The sequence below is a fragment of the Ochotona curzoniae genome, unplaced genomic scaffold, assembly GCF_017591425.1.
Source record: "Ochotona curzoniae isolate NIBS_2020 unplaced genomic scaffold, NIBS_Ocur_1.0 contig_3819, whole genome shotgun sequence".
NCBI lineage: Eukaryota > Metazoa > Chordata > Mammalia > Lagomorpha > Ochotonidae > Ochotona > Ochotona curzoniae.
The window spans coordinates 38,867,248-38,883,389 of NW_024466004.1; the positions used below are offsets into that span (position 1 = coordinate 38,867,248).

The 16,142-nt window shown below is 41.9% G+C and overlaps 1 protein-coding gene across 4 annotated transcripts; it reads left to right on the forward strand.

Moving 5' to 3' along the window:
- The first annotated feature begins 1,916 nt into the window (after positions 1–1,916).
- Positions 1,917–15,645, forward strand: SMIM8 (small integral membrane protein 8). 4 transcript variants are annotated; one of them, XM_040983740.1, is made up of 3 exons: positions 1,917–1,987; positions 12,499–12,656; positions 15,184–15,645. In XM_040983740.1, exons 2-3 carry the CDS (start codon positions 12,522–12,524, stop codon positions 15,340–15,342), a joined length of 294 nt encoding a protein of 97 aa, XP_040839674.1. In that variant the 5' UTR covers positions 1,917–1,987; positions 12,499–12,521; the 3' UTR covers positions 15,343–15,645. The 4 variants fall into 4 exon arrangements, with proteins under 4 accessions (XP_040839674.1, XP_040839673.1, XP_040839675.1 ...); XM_040983741.1 differs by lacking the exon at positions 1,917–1,987 and adding an exon at positions 2,049–2,341; XM_040983742.1 differs by lacking the exon at positions 1,917–1,987 and adding an exon at positions 9,378–9,399.
- Positions 15,646–16,142: the final 497 nt, after the last annotated feature.

The window sequence follows — 16,142 nt, forward strand, 5'->3', positions numbered from 1 at the left end:
AATGCCATCAGAAATAAAGTAGGCTTCCCCAGAGCATTCCTTTGGAATCTTTGATTAAAATAGATTAATTTTTAATTAGTTTGAATGTGTTTTTACTCTGATGGAGTTTTGCTTTATGCAATTCTATTAAATATTAAATCTGTTGAGTTAATTGTAACAATAAACGAACTTTTACTTACATAGTAATATTTGGTATGCTGTGGATTGGTGGGGGAAACCCTGAAGAACAAGAAAAATTTGGGGAGACTGACATTGTAGTGTAGTGGACAAAACTGCCACCTGCTATGCTGGCATCCACATGGGCACCAGTTCTGGTCCCAGCTGCTCTATTTCCAGTCCAGCTCCCTGTTAGCTAATAGCCTGAGAAAAGCGCAGAAGAAGACTCAAGTGCGTGGGTCCTGGCCGCCCACATGGAGAAAACCTGGGTGAAGCTTCTGGCTCCCAGCTCTTGGCTTAGCCCTTGCCCAGCCCTGGACATTGCACTCATTTGAGAAGTGGGCCAACAGATGGAAGATCCCTGTCTCACCGTCTCTCTTAGTTAACTCTGAGTTTCAAAGAAATAAACCTCTTTTTTTTTCCAAGTTTGGATCTGTTGATGATGGAATGCAATGATATTTTTAGCCCTGTAATTGTTCTAAGCTCAGGCACAGTTTTATTTATTTATTTATTTATTTATTTATTTACATGTTTATTTATTTATTTATGAACTGAGAGACAGAACTTCCACCTGTTCGGAGCTGGGACAGAACCAGACCTCAAAGCTCAGAGCTTAGGACTCAATCCAAGACTCCCTTGTGGGTGGCAAGAACCCTGTCACTTGAGCCTTTCTAGTTGCCTTCCAGGGTCTGCAGAAGCAGGAAGTTGGAGTCAGGAGCCCAAGCCAGGCATGGGACCTAGAGACTGTGACATAGGATATAGAAGTCTTAACCCTCAAGCCCGAATGTGCGCACCACAAACGACTTCTGGAAACTCATTTTGTCAGAAGATTGCCTAGTAACATTAGGTATCTTTGAAAAGTAATCTTCAAATCAAATATAAAGCTAATTTAACTTTACAAAAGTGAATTCTAGGGCCCGGCGCGGTGGCGCAAGTGGTTAAAGGTCCTCACCTTGCACGCCCGGGAACCCATATGGGCGCCGGTTCTATCCCGACTGCCCCGCTTCCCTTCCAGCTCCCTGCCTGTGGCCTGGGAAAGCAGTCGAGGACGGCCCAAGGCTTTGGGACCTTGCACCCGCGTGGGAGACCCGGAAGAGGCTCCTGGCTTCGGATTGGCATAGTATCGGCCCGTTGCGCTCACTTGGGGAGTGAATTATCGGACGCAAGATCTTCCTCTCTGTCTCTCCTCTCTGTATATCCACCTTTCTAATAAAAATAAAAATAAATCTTTTAAGAAAAAAAGTGAATTCTAAATCTATTTGCTAAAGCTCTACATAAACCCCTATGACAAAATTCTAGTTTGTTTTTAGGTAACTTGTAGCTCACAAATGGTCATCCATATCATTTAAGTAATGACCCTACTTGCTCTAAAATAGGAACAGGAAGATTTCAGAACGAAGTCTTTCTCCAATCAGAATGCTTTCCATAAATACTTAGATTTCTAGATGACTGCTTTTATGTTTACCACACAAACACACACACACACACACACACACACACACACACACACACACCCAAGAAGCTTATTTCAATTCAGGAGAGTAAACACTATAAGTCAGAAAGGGACACATAAAACGAGAAGCTTCTTTCAATTCGAGAGAATAAACACTAAAGGTCAGAAAGGGAAGAAAACAAAAACGTTTTGTTGGGAGTTCCTTGGAACTTGTGCACCCTCCGGTCGGTCCCTGCAGGGCACGCCCCTGCGCTGCGCCCTCCACACCGCAGGGGGCGCTGTGGCCGGGGCTGGGACGACGGCGCTCGTCTCTCCCGGCCGGCGGCAGCGACCAGGCGGAGGCGCAGGGCCTCGGAGCGCAGGGGACCCCGGGGCAAGGTGAGCGGCCGGGCTTCCGGCGGCTGGGCGGCGGGAGGGTCTGAGCAAACGCTGGCCTTGTTCCCGGAGCCCAGGGAATCCGCGCCACTCCGTGGGAAGGCTGCTCCCCGTCCCAGGCGGAGTCCCGGGCCTCCCGGAGCCGGCCCGAGCCGAGGGCCTCGCCGCCCCAGCACCCCAGGCCCGCCCGCACGCCTCTGCCGACTCTCATACTTGGGGGTTTTGTCGTTTTCCCGAGCGGCCTTGACAGTGGTTTTTAGGGTCTGGAACTGTGCGATGTCTTGGGGCGGCTGGCCCGAGCCCCTCGCAGAGCCACCTTGGGGGGCGCCGCGCGTTCCTGTTGCCTCTCCTCAGACGGTGAGCGACGGCCGTCGGCCAAAAACCCTCCTCTCTTTGGAAAAGACAGTAAATTCAAGAGTTGGGGGGAAAAAACTTTTTGAAAAGCGTGGTTTAACATTAAAAACAGTAAATACAGGAAAGTCCTGTATTATCAATGCAAACCCCGTTTTATGTACTTAGGAATAAGCTTGATGAGTTGAGTTGGTGGGAGAGCAGTGGGCAGGACCTTGGCAGGTCTGGCTTATCCCGCTCTCGGGTCGACAGTCCCCGGTCGGTCTTGGTGTGCAAGTCGGAGTTGCACCAAGTGCTGAGGTTGACAGTGGTTACAATTCAGGGAACAATGTATCATTTCAAAGCTTGTCCTCATTTCATCAAGAGACAGTTGCTAAACATCGCTCCCATACCTGGTTTATAAAGGTAGAAAATGAGAATCGGTCGTTGTCATTACCCGAAGACACATGGCTTAAAAGTAGCAAAATTACAGTTCTATATATGCTACCTGCAGTGCCAGCATCCCACTTCCCACCCAGCTCCCTGCCAGTGGCCTGGGAAAGCAGTGGAGGATGGTCCCAAACCTTGGGACCTGCACCCGTGTGGGAGACCCGGAAGAAGCTCCTGGCTCCTGGCTTCAGCCTGACCCAGCCCCAGAGGTTGTATCCATTTGGAGAGCAAACAAGTTAACCCTGACTTTTAAATAAATACAAAAATAAATTCAAGTTTTTATTAAGTATTTGGTGGGATGCGTGAAAATTGCAAGTATAATAAAATATTTTGTCTATCTTATAGAATTCTGAGTCTTTTCAAAGACCTTGATTATTGTTCATTAATATTCTGATTCTGATCCTTTTGTGTAGATTTGCATTGAGTTGCTCATTTCTGAAATGTTTGAAAGATATTTTTGGATATTTCTTGTGTCTTTTGGATCTTAGATTTGTTACAATACGGAAAGCCATGCCAATTTTGAGCCAGTGAACTATATTTAATGTCACTTGCCAAATATATTCCAGATCAGCATCCTGAATAAAAATTTTATTACAGAAAGAATAATCATTAGAAATAATCAGTGCTAGCCAGCTGTGGAAACATCTTGGATGTTATGTTGTATGGTATTCACTCTGCGTGCTAACATTTTCGTGTAAATGGCTGCCCGGGAATTATGTAGGGAGGCAGGCCTTTGTTTACTTTTCCCATTGCTTGTGTCTTTTACAGCAGGATGGGCAGAAGAGAAAGATAAACAATGTTTTATCAGGAAAGGACATTAGCTTAGATTTGTTTTTTCCCCACAGGCAAGTACTTAAAACCTACTCTATTAAAAAAAAAAGTCATTTGTAAGCAACAGTTTCTTAATCATGAGCAGATAAAGGAATAAAACGCAGAGGATAGAAAATAAATTAGAAGCAAGAATGAGGTGCCTGGTTAGATTGAGCAGCAAGGGATACCTGATTTTTTATTTTGTAAATAGGTCCACATACAAAATAATCATCAAATTACTTAAGACGAGGCAGTGCCAACCTACTAACTGCTGACCTGTGCATAGGTGTGTTTTGTGATTATTTGAATGCAATCAATGAGGTTTCTAAATCCTGCTTTAAAATAACCAGATCTGGGCCCAGTGCGGTGGCCTAGCAGCTAAAGTCCTCGCTTTGAATGTGCTGGGATCCCATAGGGGTGCTGGTTCTAATCCCGGCAGCTCCGCTTTCCATCCAGCTCCATGCTTGTGACCTGGGAAAGCAGTCAAGGACTGACCAAAGCCTGGGACCCTGCACCTTTGTGGGAGACCTAATGGGGGTTCCTGGGTCCTGCCTTCGGATTGGCGCAGCACCGGCCGTTGCAGTCACTTGGGGAGTGAATCATCGGACAGAAGATCTTCCTTTCTGTCTCTTCTCCTCTCTGTACATCTGCCTTTGTAATAAAAAATAAATAATTCTTAAAAAAAAAAAAGCAGATCTTCTAAGTGAGCGCAACTGGAGATCAGTCAGTAATGAAGAAGTGCAGTTACCTTCAGTGGGAAAAAGAATAAGGGAGAAGTCGGAGAGTGGTGGAAGAGTTCTGATGAAGTGTGACACATGCCAACTTTTCGTCTGGGATGCAGTTTCTTAGGTAACGCAGGATAAGTAATTTTTGTGCATTGATTTCATGACTAGTTTGATACCTTTTAGAAGTGGAACTTGCTAGTTCTGAACTAAAGAAGAGCCTACTGGCTTTTACTTACACATTGGATGTTTACTTGTTGAGATCCAGATTCGTTCTCCTGAAAGTCATGAGAATTATACATCTGTGAAAAAACAGCTAAGATTTTGCTTTCCGCATACTTAGTTACTTAAACTGACAGATCTTAAATTGTTAGCCTTAGCTGCATAGCACTGTTCCACAGGCATGTGAAGAAGCACAAAAGAATCTATATTCCCCTTTGTGAAAAAGTTGTCTTGCTTATTTTATAGTTACATAAAACAACATTGTTGGTGACAAGACCCCTTGTGATCTTAGTAATTTATACTTTTTTTTTATTTATAAAGATTTATTTTTATTATTTTTTTTTCATTGGAAAGGCGGATATACAGAGAGGAGAGACAGAAAGGAAGATCTTCCGTCCGATGATTCACTCCCCAAGTGAGCGCAACGGGCCGATACTATGCCGATCCGAAGCCAGGAGCCTCTTCCGGGTCTCCCACGCGGGTGCAGGGTCCCAAAGCTTTGGGCTGTCCTCGACTGCTTTCCCACGCCACGGGCAGGGAGCTGGAAGGGAAGCGGGGCTGCCGGGATTAGAACCGGCGCCCATATGGGATCCCGGGCGTGCAAGGCGAGGACCTTTAACCACTTGCGCCACCGCGCCAGGCCCAGTAATTTATACTTTTTAAAGTTAGTTAATTGAAAGGCAGAAAGAGAGGGAGAGACAGATCTTGCATCCATCCTTTGGTTCACTCCCCAGTGGCCACAACAGACAGGTCTTGGCCAGGCCGAATCGAGTCTGGTCATCATCCTGGTCTCACAGGATCGACAGGTGCCCAAGCACTGCTGTCATCCTGCCCGCCTTCCCAGCTGCTGTAGCGGGAAGCTGATTTGGTGACAGCTGACTATCCAGAGCTTAAATTGGTACACTAACATGGCAAGCAGTTTAATCAGCAGTCCATGACACCAACTCCAGTAACCTGCAATTTTTTATTATTTAAAATGTAGCTTGTTAAAAATTTTTATTACATAGAAAACATGAATAAATTTATCCCATTTGGGGGACAAGTACTGTAGCATCTTCACTTACTCATTTTTTTTTAAGATATATTTTTTTTAATTTTTTTTTTTTTATTGAAAGGCAGATATACAGAGAGAAGGAGATACAGAGATAAAGATACTTGTCCGCTGGTTTACTCCCCAAATGGTCAGGATGGCCAGAGCCGAGCCATTCCAGAGCCAGGAGCCAGGAGATTCCTGTGGGTCTTACACGCGACTGCAGGGACCCAAGGCCTTGGACCATTCTCCACTGCTCTCTGAGGCCACAAGTAGGGAGCTGGAAGGGAAGTGGAGCAGCCAGGACACAAACCGGTGCTCACATGGCATCCCACTGGATGCAAAGCAAGGGTTTAGCTGGTAGGTGATTGCACTGGGCCACAGTTGCTTATTTTTAAAAGGAATAACCATGGTGCCAGCATTCTGGCATAACCAATTAAGCCACAGCTGGCAAGACTGACTTCCCATAAGGACACAGGTTCATGTCCTCACTGCTCCACTTGCAATCCAGCTTCCAGCTAATGTGCCTGGGAAGGCAGCAGAATATAGCTGAAAGTCCTGAAGAAGCTCCTGTCTTTTGGTTTCATCCTAATCCAGTCCCAGTGGCTGTGAACCATTTCAAGTGAACCAGCAGATATAAAAACTCTGCTTCTCCCTTTTTCTGTAACTCTGTCTTTCAAACAAATGATTTTCTTAAGGAGAAACTGTAATACAATGTAGCTATCCTGTCCCACTGAAGTAAAAGATTGATAACTATTGGAAAATAATCACTTTCATACTTTACAGAAATTATCATGAATAAGGGGAATTGTGATATTTCTAGTAAAATAAACATTTGTCTTTCCAGTCCAAGTATTCTTTAGTTCTGGTAAAGAGTTTTAATATTAATAGTAATTTTTAAAGTGAATATGGATGTCTGGAAGTTGTAGTATATGTAATAAATACAATGCCTGTTTATTTCTTTGAGTCATTATAAAGGAAATGTTGGTGCTTCTAAGGAAAAAAAAAGATCGAGGACTCTTCCAGATGGAATTAAGTCATTATAATTCATATATATATTTTTAACCAACATATGTATAGGTTGAATTTCCTGACATTTAACATCACTGCATACCTCTAATGTTACAATACAGCTTGACAACTCCTAATCTGAAAACCTGAAATCTAAAAGGCTCCAAATCTGCAACTTCTTGAGCACTCATATGATGCCACAAGTGGAAAATTCCACACCTGACTTCATGTGACATGTTGCAGTCACAATTCGGTGTACACTACCTAGTTGATTCAGGACCCACATGTGGGGAAATGACACGCTCAGCCCCCATCGGCTGTAATAAGTCTTTGTCACACACCCAGAGTCCTCCACAAAAGTGTACACACGAAAGAGAAAGTGGCAGGTATGTCAGCCAGGTGCTAACAGCACTGATTTCCTGCTATGTCCCACACAGGCCAAGACCTACATGATTACATGATTTATTTACTGTGTTTTTTTCTTCTTCTTCTTATTTTCTGTGGTGGAAAGATATTGTTGAAAATGGCAAAAAGTGCTGCACATATCCCTGTGGTCAACAGTGGTAAGAAAAAGAGGAAGCATTTATGTTTATCTATAGCACAGAAAGTCAAGCTGTTGGAGAAACTGGACAGGGGTGTAAGTGTGAAACGCTTGATGGAAGAGTATGGTGTTGGAATGACCACCATATATGATCTGAAGAAACAGAAGGATAAGCTCTTGAAGTTCTATGCGGAAAGTGATGAGCCAAGGTTAATGAAAACAAGGAAGACACTGCATAAAGCTAAAAATGAAGATGTGGATTGTGTATTGAAAGAGTGGATCCGCCAGCGTCGCAGTGAACACAGCCACTGAATGGTATGCTGATCATGAAACAAGCCAAGATCTATCACGAGGAACTGAAAATTGAAGGCAACTGTGAATACTCAACAGGTTGGTTGCCGAAGTTTAAGAAAAGACATGGCATTAAGTTTGTAAAGATTTGTCATGATAAAACATCCGGTGATCACAAAGCAGTAGACCAATGTGTGGAAGAGGTGGATTTGGACAAAGATTTTAACCCTGATTGTCAGACTCGAGCCATTCATTCGTTGACTGGTGGCGAGCTGGCCAAAGCGTTCCTGAATCAGCAGGACTGTTGTAAAGATGCTCATGAAGATGGTGTTGGGGACACTGGAGCACAAATGCCTATAGACGACATGGTGAAAATGTGTGATGAGCTTATTGAAGGACTAGAACAGCATGCATTCATAACAGAACAAGAAATCATGTCAGGTTATAAAATCAAAGAGAGACTGTTAAGACAAAAACTATTGCTAACGAGGCAGATGACTCTAGAGGGAACAGTTTAAAAACTCATTCAGCTGAACACCTCCTTGTCCCTGGAGGAGCCACTTCCTGGTTCCTCAACTGCTTCGGATATTTCCTCTCACCCCAAAACAATGAAGTAGAGTGCACAGTGGCTTCAGTAGATGAGTGTTGTGGGTGGACCTGCCGGACCACTGTGGCTGAGCCTTGCTGCTGCTTGGCAGCTGGTGCGGATTTTCTGGTGATGCTCAAGTGTTGCTTAGTTACCCTGAGCTTGTTTTTCACTATACTAGTGATATGTCATATTTTTCACTGTTAAGTGCTTGTGTGAAAATAAATATAAGAAAATTATTGCTTATCGTAACACATAAATTCATTCAGGAATGCTGGTGACAGCAAGCAACCAAAGATTATCCACGTGGGTAGCGGAGGTCATGAAACCTTTGCTTTCTAATGGCTTAATGCAAAATTATTTAAGATGTTATATAAAGTTACTTTACGCTATGAGATGTTATATAAAGTTACTTTCAACTATGAAGGAATTTCATACTTAAACCTGAGTCTAATCTCCAAGATAAAATACAAAAAAAATTTGAAACACTTTTTCATCCCGAGCGTTTCACATACGGGTTACCCAGCTTGTACAATTTCTGTGGGTTGTAATTGTCTCCCTTTCTGTGTGTCTTTTTGTCTTCATGCCTCTACCACCATTTGACCTTCATGTATGTGTGTAAGCTTGGACTTCAGGTGTAGAGTAAGTTAATCCTTGTCAGGCACAGTGTACATGACAAGTTGTGTTCCAGGTTCCATGTTCTACAATATGTCCTGCTCTGTCGCCTTATTTTTCTTTTCCATGAACAATCTATTTGCTATAGGATGTCATTATTTTAGTTACATATAGCTGCTTTCTAATAAAAAGCCAATGCTATCTGTCAGCTTCAGTTAGGATGACTTTTACATGTGTAATTGCTTTTCCAGGCCTTCCTAGCACTTTTGTGCTATGTCCCCATGTCAGGGATGTGAGGATTTGCTTGAGTCCTAACAACCTGTCCCTGTGTTGATTGTTTCCTAACATTTTCTTTAGGTATGACCTGTTGACAGACTAGTTAACGTCTTCCTTTTTCATAATTAACTTCATTTTGCATTTTCTTTTTCACTGCTGGCAAAACAGATTGCAGTGCAAGGAGAAGCATCACTGACACCTGATATATGTACGTCCTGGCCAACATTGGTCACTTAAGTTCTCAGTGTATTTGTACACACTTTGCATCTTACTGTCATGGTGAAGATGGAGGAGGTGATGGGTCTAGCACGGTAGCCTAGTGGCTAAAGTCCTTGCCTTGCACACCTGTATGGGCACCGGTTCTAATCCCAGCAACCCTACTTCCTATCCAGCTCTCTGCTTCTGGCATGGGAAAGCAGTCGAGGATGGCTAAAAGCCTTGGGACCCTGCACTTGCGTGGAAGACTCAGAAGAAGCTCCTAGCTCTTGGTTTCGGATTGGTGCAGCTCTGGCCTATGTGGGCACTTGGGGAGTGAATCATCGGATGGAAGATCTTCCTCTCTGCCTCTTCTCTCTGTATATCTGATTTTCCAATAAAAATAAATAAATCTTTACACTTGATCTTAGCCAAAAGGCCGAGAAGCGATTAAATAAATCTTAAAAAAAAAAAAAAAAAGATGGAGGAGGTAAGACACCAGATTAGAAGGAGGGACAAAAATGATAGTGGAAGCCATAGACTGCTGTCACATGGAAATAACAGACAGCAAAAGCATTTAGCACCACTTCCTCTACAGCATCCACGTTTTGAAAATATTGAGCCTGGCCCAGCACGGTGGGCTAGCAGCTTAAGTCCTCACCTTGGACATGCCCATTTCTCATATGGGCACTGGCTCTAATCCCAGCGGCCCTGCTTCCCATCCAGCTCCCTGCTTGTGGCCTGGGAAAGCAGTTAAGGATGGTCCAAGTCCTTGGGACCCTGCATCAACGTGGGAGGTCTAGAAGAAGTTCCGGGCTCCTGGCTTCAGATTGGCGCAGCACTGGCCGTTGTGGTCACTTGGGCAGTGAATCATCAGATGGAAGATCTCTGTATATCTGACTTTGCAATAAAAATAAGTCTTTAAAAACATATTGAGTCGAAGCTGCAGAGAAAAATGTATTCAAGGAGTAAAGCAGAGGCAGATATGAGGTCCCTTTCTAAACTGTTTTTCTTAGTATCAACAATTTGTGCAAAAAGTTAGCATGTAAAACTGCCTGTTTTGCAGATGAAAGCAGTGGCATTTTGCCAGCCTTAAGCATGGTGAGTTTCAAGCCTCAGCTGGCTGAACAAATGTCAGACATGTTATGAAATTGTTTCAAAGTTGCCTGTAGTGAAGAAAACGGTTCCAGTGGAGAAAATTACTAATTTGTGTGCAAGTGAAAGTAAAACAGAAAAATTGCTGGTTACAGCTTGAGTGTTTTAAATGCTGATGAAGCAGGTATGGCTTTCCAGTTATTACCCATTCATGTATTTCAGGTGAAAAGTGGACTTTGCAATTTAAACAAACAGATTGATGGTTGTTCTTCCCTGCTGTTAATACATTTTAGACTACTCACTATTGGCAAGCCAGCTAACCTCCAGTGCTGTAGAAACACTTGCTGCCCCATGAGTACTAAGCTAATACATAGGTCTAAATGATGAGAAATTAAGGAATGGCTGAGAAAGGTTGACAAATACATCAGCCTCTTGCTGGTAGACAATTGCTGTAACACACTCCTGCACATGAGTGTGTTGAGTTTCTTGTATTGAACTTCACAGCTGTTCTACAGCCACCATGCCAGAGTATAATTCACGCAGTGGAAGCTTATTGCTGAAACAACTCTTTCTAACTTTAAATGATGGTAAAGCTGGTATCTATAAAGTCATCCCAGTAGTGAAATGCTGGCAGAAAATAGGAGTGCTTCCTATTGAATTCCCTGGAGTACACATGGGGAGAAACACCACCAGACATGTTGTTTGAGCTGATGTAACACCCAGTTGCTGCTCTCATTGGTGTCCTCAATCAATTTAACTTTTTTTTTTAAGATTTATTTATTTTTATTGCAAAGTCAGATATACAGAGAGGAGGAGAGACAGGAAGATCTTCCGTCCCGTGATTCACTCTCCAAGTGACCACAATGGCCGGTGCTGCGCCAATCCGAAGCCGGGAACCAGAAACTTTTTCTGGGTCTCCCACACAGGTGCAGGGTCCCAAAGCATTGGGCCATCCTCGACTGCTTTCCCAGGACACAAGCAGGGAGCTGGATGGGAAGTGGAGCAGCCGGGATTAGAACTGGTGCCCATATGGGATCCTGGTGCGTTCAAGGTGAGGACTTTAGCCACTAGGCCACGCCGCCAGGCCCCAATTTAACTTTGAAAAGTCTGTGACTACAAATAGCAGTTTGTTGTCCAGTAGTTAACAAACCCTCAAATCGCTGCAGGAGCACTTGTGGATGTCAAAATGGAACTAGAAGGCCATGGTGAGGATGAGGATAGATGACAGTGATAATGATAACATGCATGGGAAACATTTCTGATGCCTTTGCAAATATACAGAGTGTCTGAAGAACCCTTTGTCTTGGAGCATGATGAAGTGTTCACCCTGCGAAATAGTACAGAAGAATGTTTACTATGTAAAATATATTTAAAAATCAATCTGTTTTTCTCTGAGTGGTAAAAATACTGTTTTAAAATTGTGTGCAATAGAAGACTTAGTGAACAAATATTTATGCAAAGCCCCATGAGTGCTTAAATGTGAATTTTGAGTCTTGCTTGTTAAGTGTGTTGTAGCATTACCCTGAAGACTTTTATTACATTGACATTAAAGTCTGTCTTTGAATGATTTCCTCCTCTTCCCCTCCCCCCCTCCGCCCTCACTCTCAGCCCTGCCTTCACTTAGGGTGAAGGAATGATAAGAACACAGTCTTGTTCGTTAACAGAAGTAAAAAGTAGTGCCAAAGATTGACACTCCAGCCAGGAGAACCAATGGGATATGCATGGATCGGGTAGGGTGGGTTTAGAGTAGCTTAAAAATATGTATTTAGGAGAGAGCGGGACATATTCTTTCCATTGATTCACTGGCAGGCAAAGAGTGACTAGGAAAGCTACTTATCCTGCTTGGGACATAGTGTTTGGTTGGTTCCATATAGGAAGGCAGAGTAGGATGAGGAGCATGTGTAGAAGACACTGAGCAATAGATGCAAGCTCCTCGGGTTGGCGTCTTAGAAGGTGGAGTCGGGGACAATGTGAAAGTGGCAGGAAACGGGACATAGCTAAGGCACTGGCCTCATGTGCCCTTAGTGGTAGCTTCCTGCAGTGGGATACACTGCAACACAGACCAACAGACAGTTCTCCAGTATTATGGCCGCCTAAGTGGTTTATTTTAACAGGTGAAAAAGTAGTAAACCATTTTAGCAAAACTTAAAGGACCATTTACAAAGTATAAATTATAAGTGAGAATGATTGGGGTAAGACAATAAGGTTAAGTAATAAGGTAAATGACAATCACCTTGGTAAATATCTGGGCTGGAATTTTAAAAAAATGAACTTAAGATACTTTTTAAAAAGTTTATCAAGAAACAATTACAAAGGGTAAATGTATTATTTTGTTTCTAGGTATTAAGTCATCATTAGTCAAGATGTCTTCAGCAACTGAACCTCCAACACTTAAAAAGGAGCCACCTAAAGAGAAAGACTTTCAAAACCCAGGGTTCAGAGGGGTGCGCACAACCACCTTATTTCGAGCCGTGAATCCGGAGCTCTTCATTAAACCTGTAAGAAATATATCCAAGATAAGACTTCATGTTTAACAGGCATTCAGAAATAGGAAGTTGTTATTTTGCCTAATTTAATCATGGAAATTTTATATTGACTTACGAGATTGCTCTGTGAATAAAAGCAAGTAAAAAGAAGATGTTTAAACATTGTTTCACAGGCATGCAAATACACTTACAAAATGAAATGTGTTAAGAACATTGAGAATTATAATGGATAATGGTTATATTTTTATGGGTCAGTTTCTCGAAGTAAAGTACAAGTATGCATAGGTTTTAATTTTTTTGCACATAAATTAACTTCTTAAAAATATATATTTTGGGGCCCAACATGATGGCTCAGCAGGTAAATTCTCGCCTTGCATGCACTGTGATCCCATATGGGCACTGGTTCATGTCCTAGCTGCTCCACTTCCCACCCAGCTCCCTGCTTGTGGCCTGGGAAAACAGTAGAAGACAGCTCAAGTCCTTGGAACCCTGTACCCAAATGGGAGACTTGGAAGAAGTTCCTGGCTCCTGGCTTTGTATCAGCTCAGCTTTGACTGTTGTAGCCATTTGAGGATGGAACCAGCAAATGGAAGATCTTTCTGTCTCTCCTTTCTGTAAATCTGCCTTTCCAATAAAGATAAAATAAACCTTAAAGTATATGTACATATATTTATTCATTTCAACGGTAAACTTAGAGAGAGAGAGAAACTTCTATGCATTGGTCCACTCTCCAAATAACTGTAATAGTCACAGCTGGACTAGACCAGAATCTGGCTTCTAGAATTCCTGCTTGATTGCCCATGTGGATGGCTGTGGCCCAAATACTTGAGTCATCTTCTGTTGCCTTTTCAGACACATTATCAAGGAGCTGCAGTAGAATTGAAGCAACCAGGACTCAAACTGGCATCTGAAATGGGATATCCGCATTGCAAGCAACAAGCAGCTTAATGTGCTTAGCTACAACACTAGCCCCTAAACTTACCTTAATTTCCATGAACTCATAGAAATACCCTTCTGCTATTCCAATAGTTTCATTTCAATTTTAAAGGCAATTTTATAGGCCTCCTACTGCAACAAACCAAAATGAAGTATGATTATCTTTAAAACTGCAATTCCAGACTTTATTAAGAAGCTAAGTGCTATTACATTTTGTGAAGAATTCCAAAATATTTATGTGCTATTAATGATTATTAGTATTGTTGCAAATTAGTGAACAAATTTTATTTTATTTTAAAGCATATGAATGAGATCAAATTATTATAAAGATATTTAAGTGTATGGAATCTGATTCGAATTTTTTTAACAGTGGCTGGTGTGAACTATTCAAAGTCATGTAGGTCAACTTAAATCATTAAAGTTAAAATGTTTAAACTCTTCAAACTAATATGTTCTTTTAATTGCTAAAGCATCTCAAGAATTATAGATAAAACTGCTTCGAGCTTGTGGCCTTTCTTAGATGTTCATCCAAGTGAAAACGTTTGATTCCCTTTCTGTGTCGGGATTTGAAAGACTAGTTCAGTTGTCTACCCCCTCTCCTTATTCATTATTTCAGATTCTGAGGTTTCAGTTGCCTAAAGATAACTGTAGGTTGAAATTTTTAGTATTTGTCTTAATCCTTTCTTGAATTAAGAGATGGCATGTTCGTATTATTCATATTACAGTATAAAGTACTTACATATGGGAGAAGACACAGTTCAGTGCTGTGTAGGATTTCTGGCATGCACTAGGGGTATTGGAACATGTTCTCTCTAGTCAGGGGGTACTCGTATAGTACAACAGATATGCTGACACAGCACCAAGTATTATTTGTATCAGTTCTGTGTATTTCCACTTAATCTAAGGCAAATTTGAGGAATATGAAAATGAAGAAAGGCAGATCTAAGTTTCCCTGATCATGCAGTGTGTCAGGCAAAGCATTTTGCAATTGTGTACGTCTTTCCTATATTTATTTTTTAAAATTCAGAGTTCCATCACTTTGCCTGTGAGGGTTTTGAATTTTCCAGCAAGAAATCAAAATTATTATGACAGCATAAATATTTGTTCCATTCACTGAATTTCTGGAAGTAATAGAGGAGGTTGCCAGAGAAACCTTGTGAAGATTTTTTGGCAATTTCCAATAACTTGGGCAAGAATAACATGTTCACTTCATTTTTTGCTTTCTAATAAAATGAACTAATTGGAGATTTGCAAATATGGAGTGTTGGTCCCAAAGAAGCTAAGCAACTTCTCCGTGTTACACAGATAACATGGAAAACCGAGCACCTGTCCAATTTCTGCACCTCACTCCTGTCAGCTGTGAAGGTTTGAGATAGCCAGGTTATAAAGAAAAGGAACAAGGGAGAGGACAGGCCAGAGTCTTTATCTCAAAATTGGAGTTGAGTGAGTTGGCTGAAGAATTGAATAAATGATCATAATTGAGGTATTAGGAGTGTTTAGTCTGGTAATGAAGACCTAGCATGTCAAGGGGGAAACACAGTAGATAATTGGATCTCAAATTATTAGTCTTAATGAGGCTTTATAATTCTTCTTTCCTTGACAGAACAAACCTGTAATGGCTTTCGGATTGGTAACCCTTTCACTTTGCGTGGCTTACATTGGTTATCTACATGCAACACAAGAGAACAAAAGCAATCTCTATGAAGCTATTGATAGCGAAGGACATAGTTATATGAGGAGGAAAACATCTAAATGGGATTAATGCTGAAACTTACTGCAGAGGGAGCATTGTTAACAGTGAAATCTTCCATTTGAAGACTGCAGAGTGCACAGTATCATGATTCCTAATTCTGAAATATGCTAATGAGAAGATGGCATTTACATCTAGACTACTATGATAAATGTTGTCCAACAACTGATGTGGCTACCATTCTGTTTTCACAGAAAGAGCCTCTCAATGTTTTTCTCTTATTAAATCATCCTGTATATATGCCATGAGAATGGAAGTAAAATTTATTCATTATTATGTTATCTATAATAAAAGTGCCCAGTGCTGTTAAATTTACATAGTGTTCTCAATAGTTTAAGGTGAATCCTGCTGTTACAAACTGTTAGGGTCCTCTGGTTTACTTCCCAAAAGACCACAATGGTTAGGGTTGGGCCCAGCTCAGCTTTATCTAAGCAAGAATTGCTGGCAACAGGCCAGAGGGTCGTATGGATAGGGGTGGCCGTGTTTTCAAATCCCTATGATAAACTGTGTGGGATAAGTAATTAATGATCTCAGCAGTAATTCATTTATTTTCTCTTTAACCCTCTCCAGACTCAACCAACCCCTTTATTTTCAGAAGATTTTATGAAAGGCAAAGAGAGAGCCTTCCCAAGTGTTCATAATAGCTGAGGATCCAGAGCTGGAGCCAGAAATCTCCATCCAGGTCTCCACACATGCTTCTTGCCAGGATCTGCTTAGCTGGGAGTCAAATCCAGGCTCTCAGGCCAAAATCCACCCCAGCCATATTTGGGAAGGTAAATCTGGCACCATTTGATATACTTATTTAAAGTCTT

What these genes read in the sequence shown, in the direction of transcription:
- SMIM8 (XM_040983739.1), top strand. Translation starts at nt 7,418, where the DNA reads ATGCTGATCATGAAACAAGCCAAGATCTATCACGAGGAACTGAAAATT.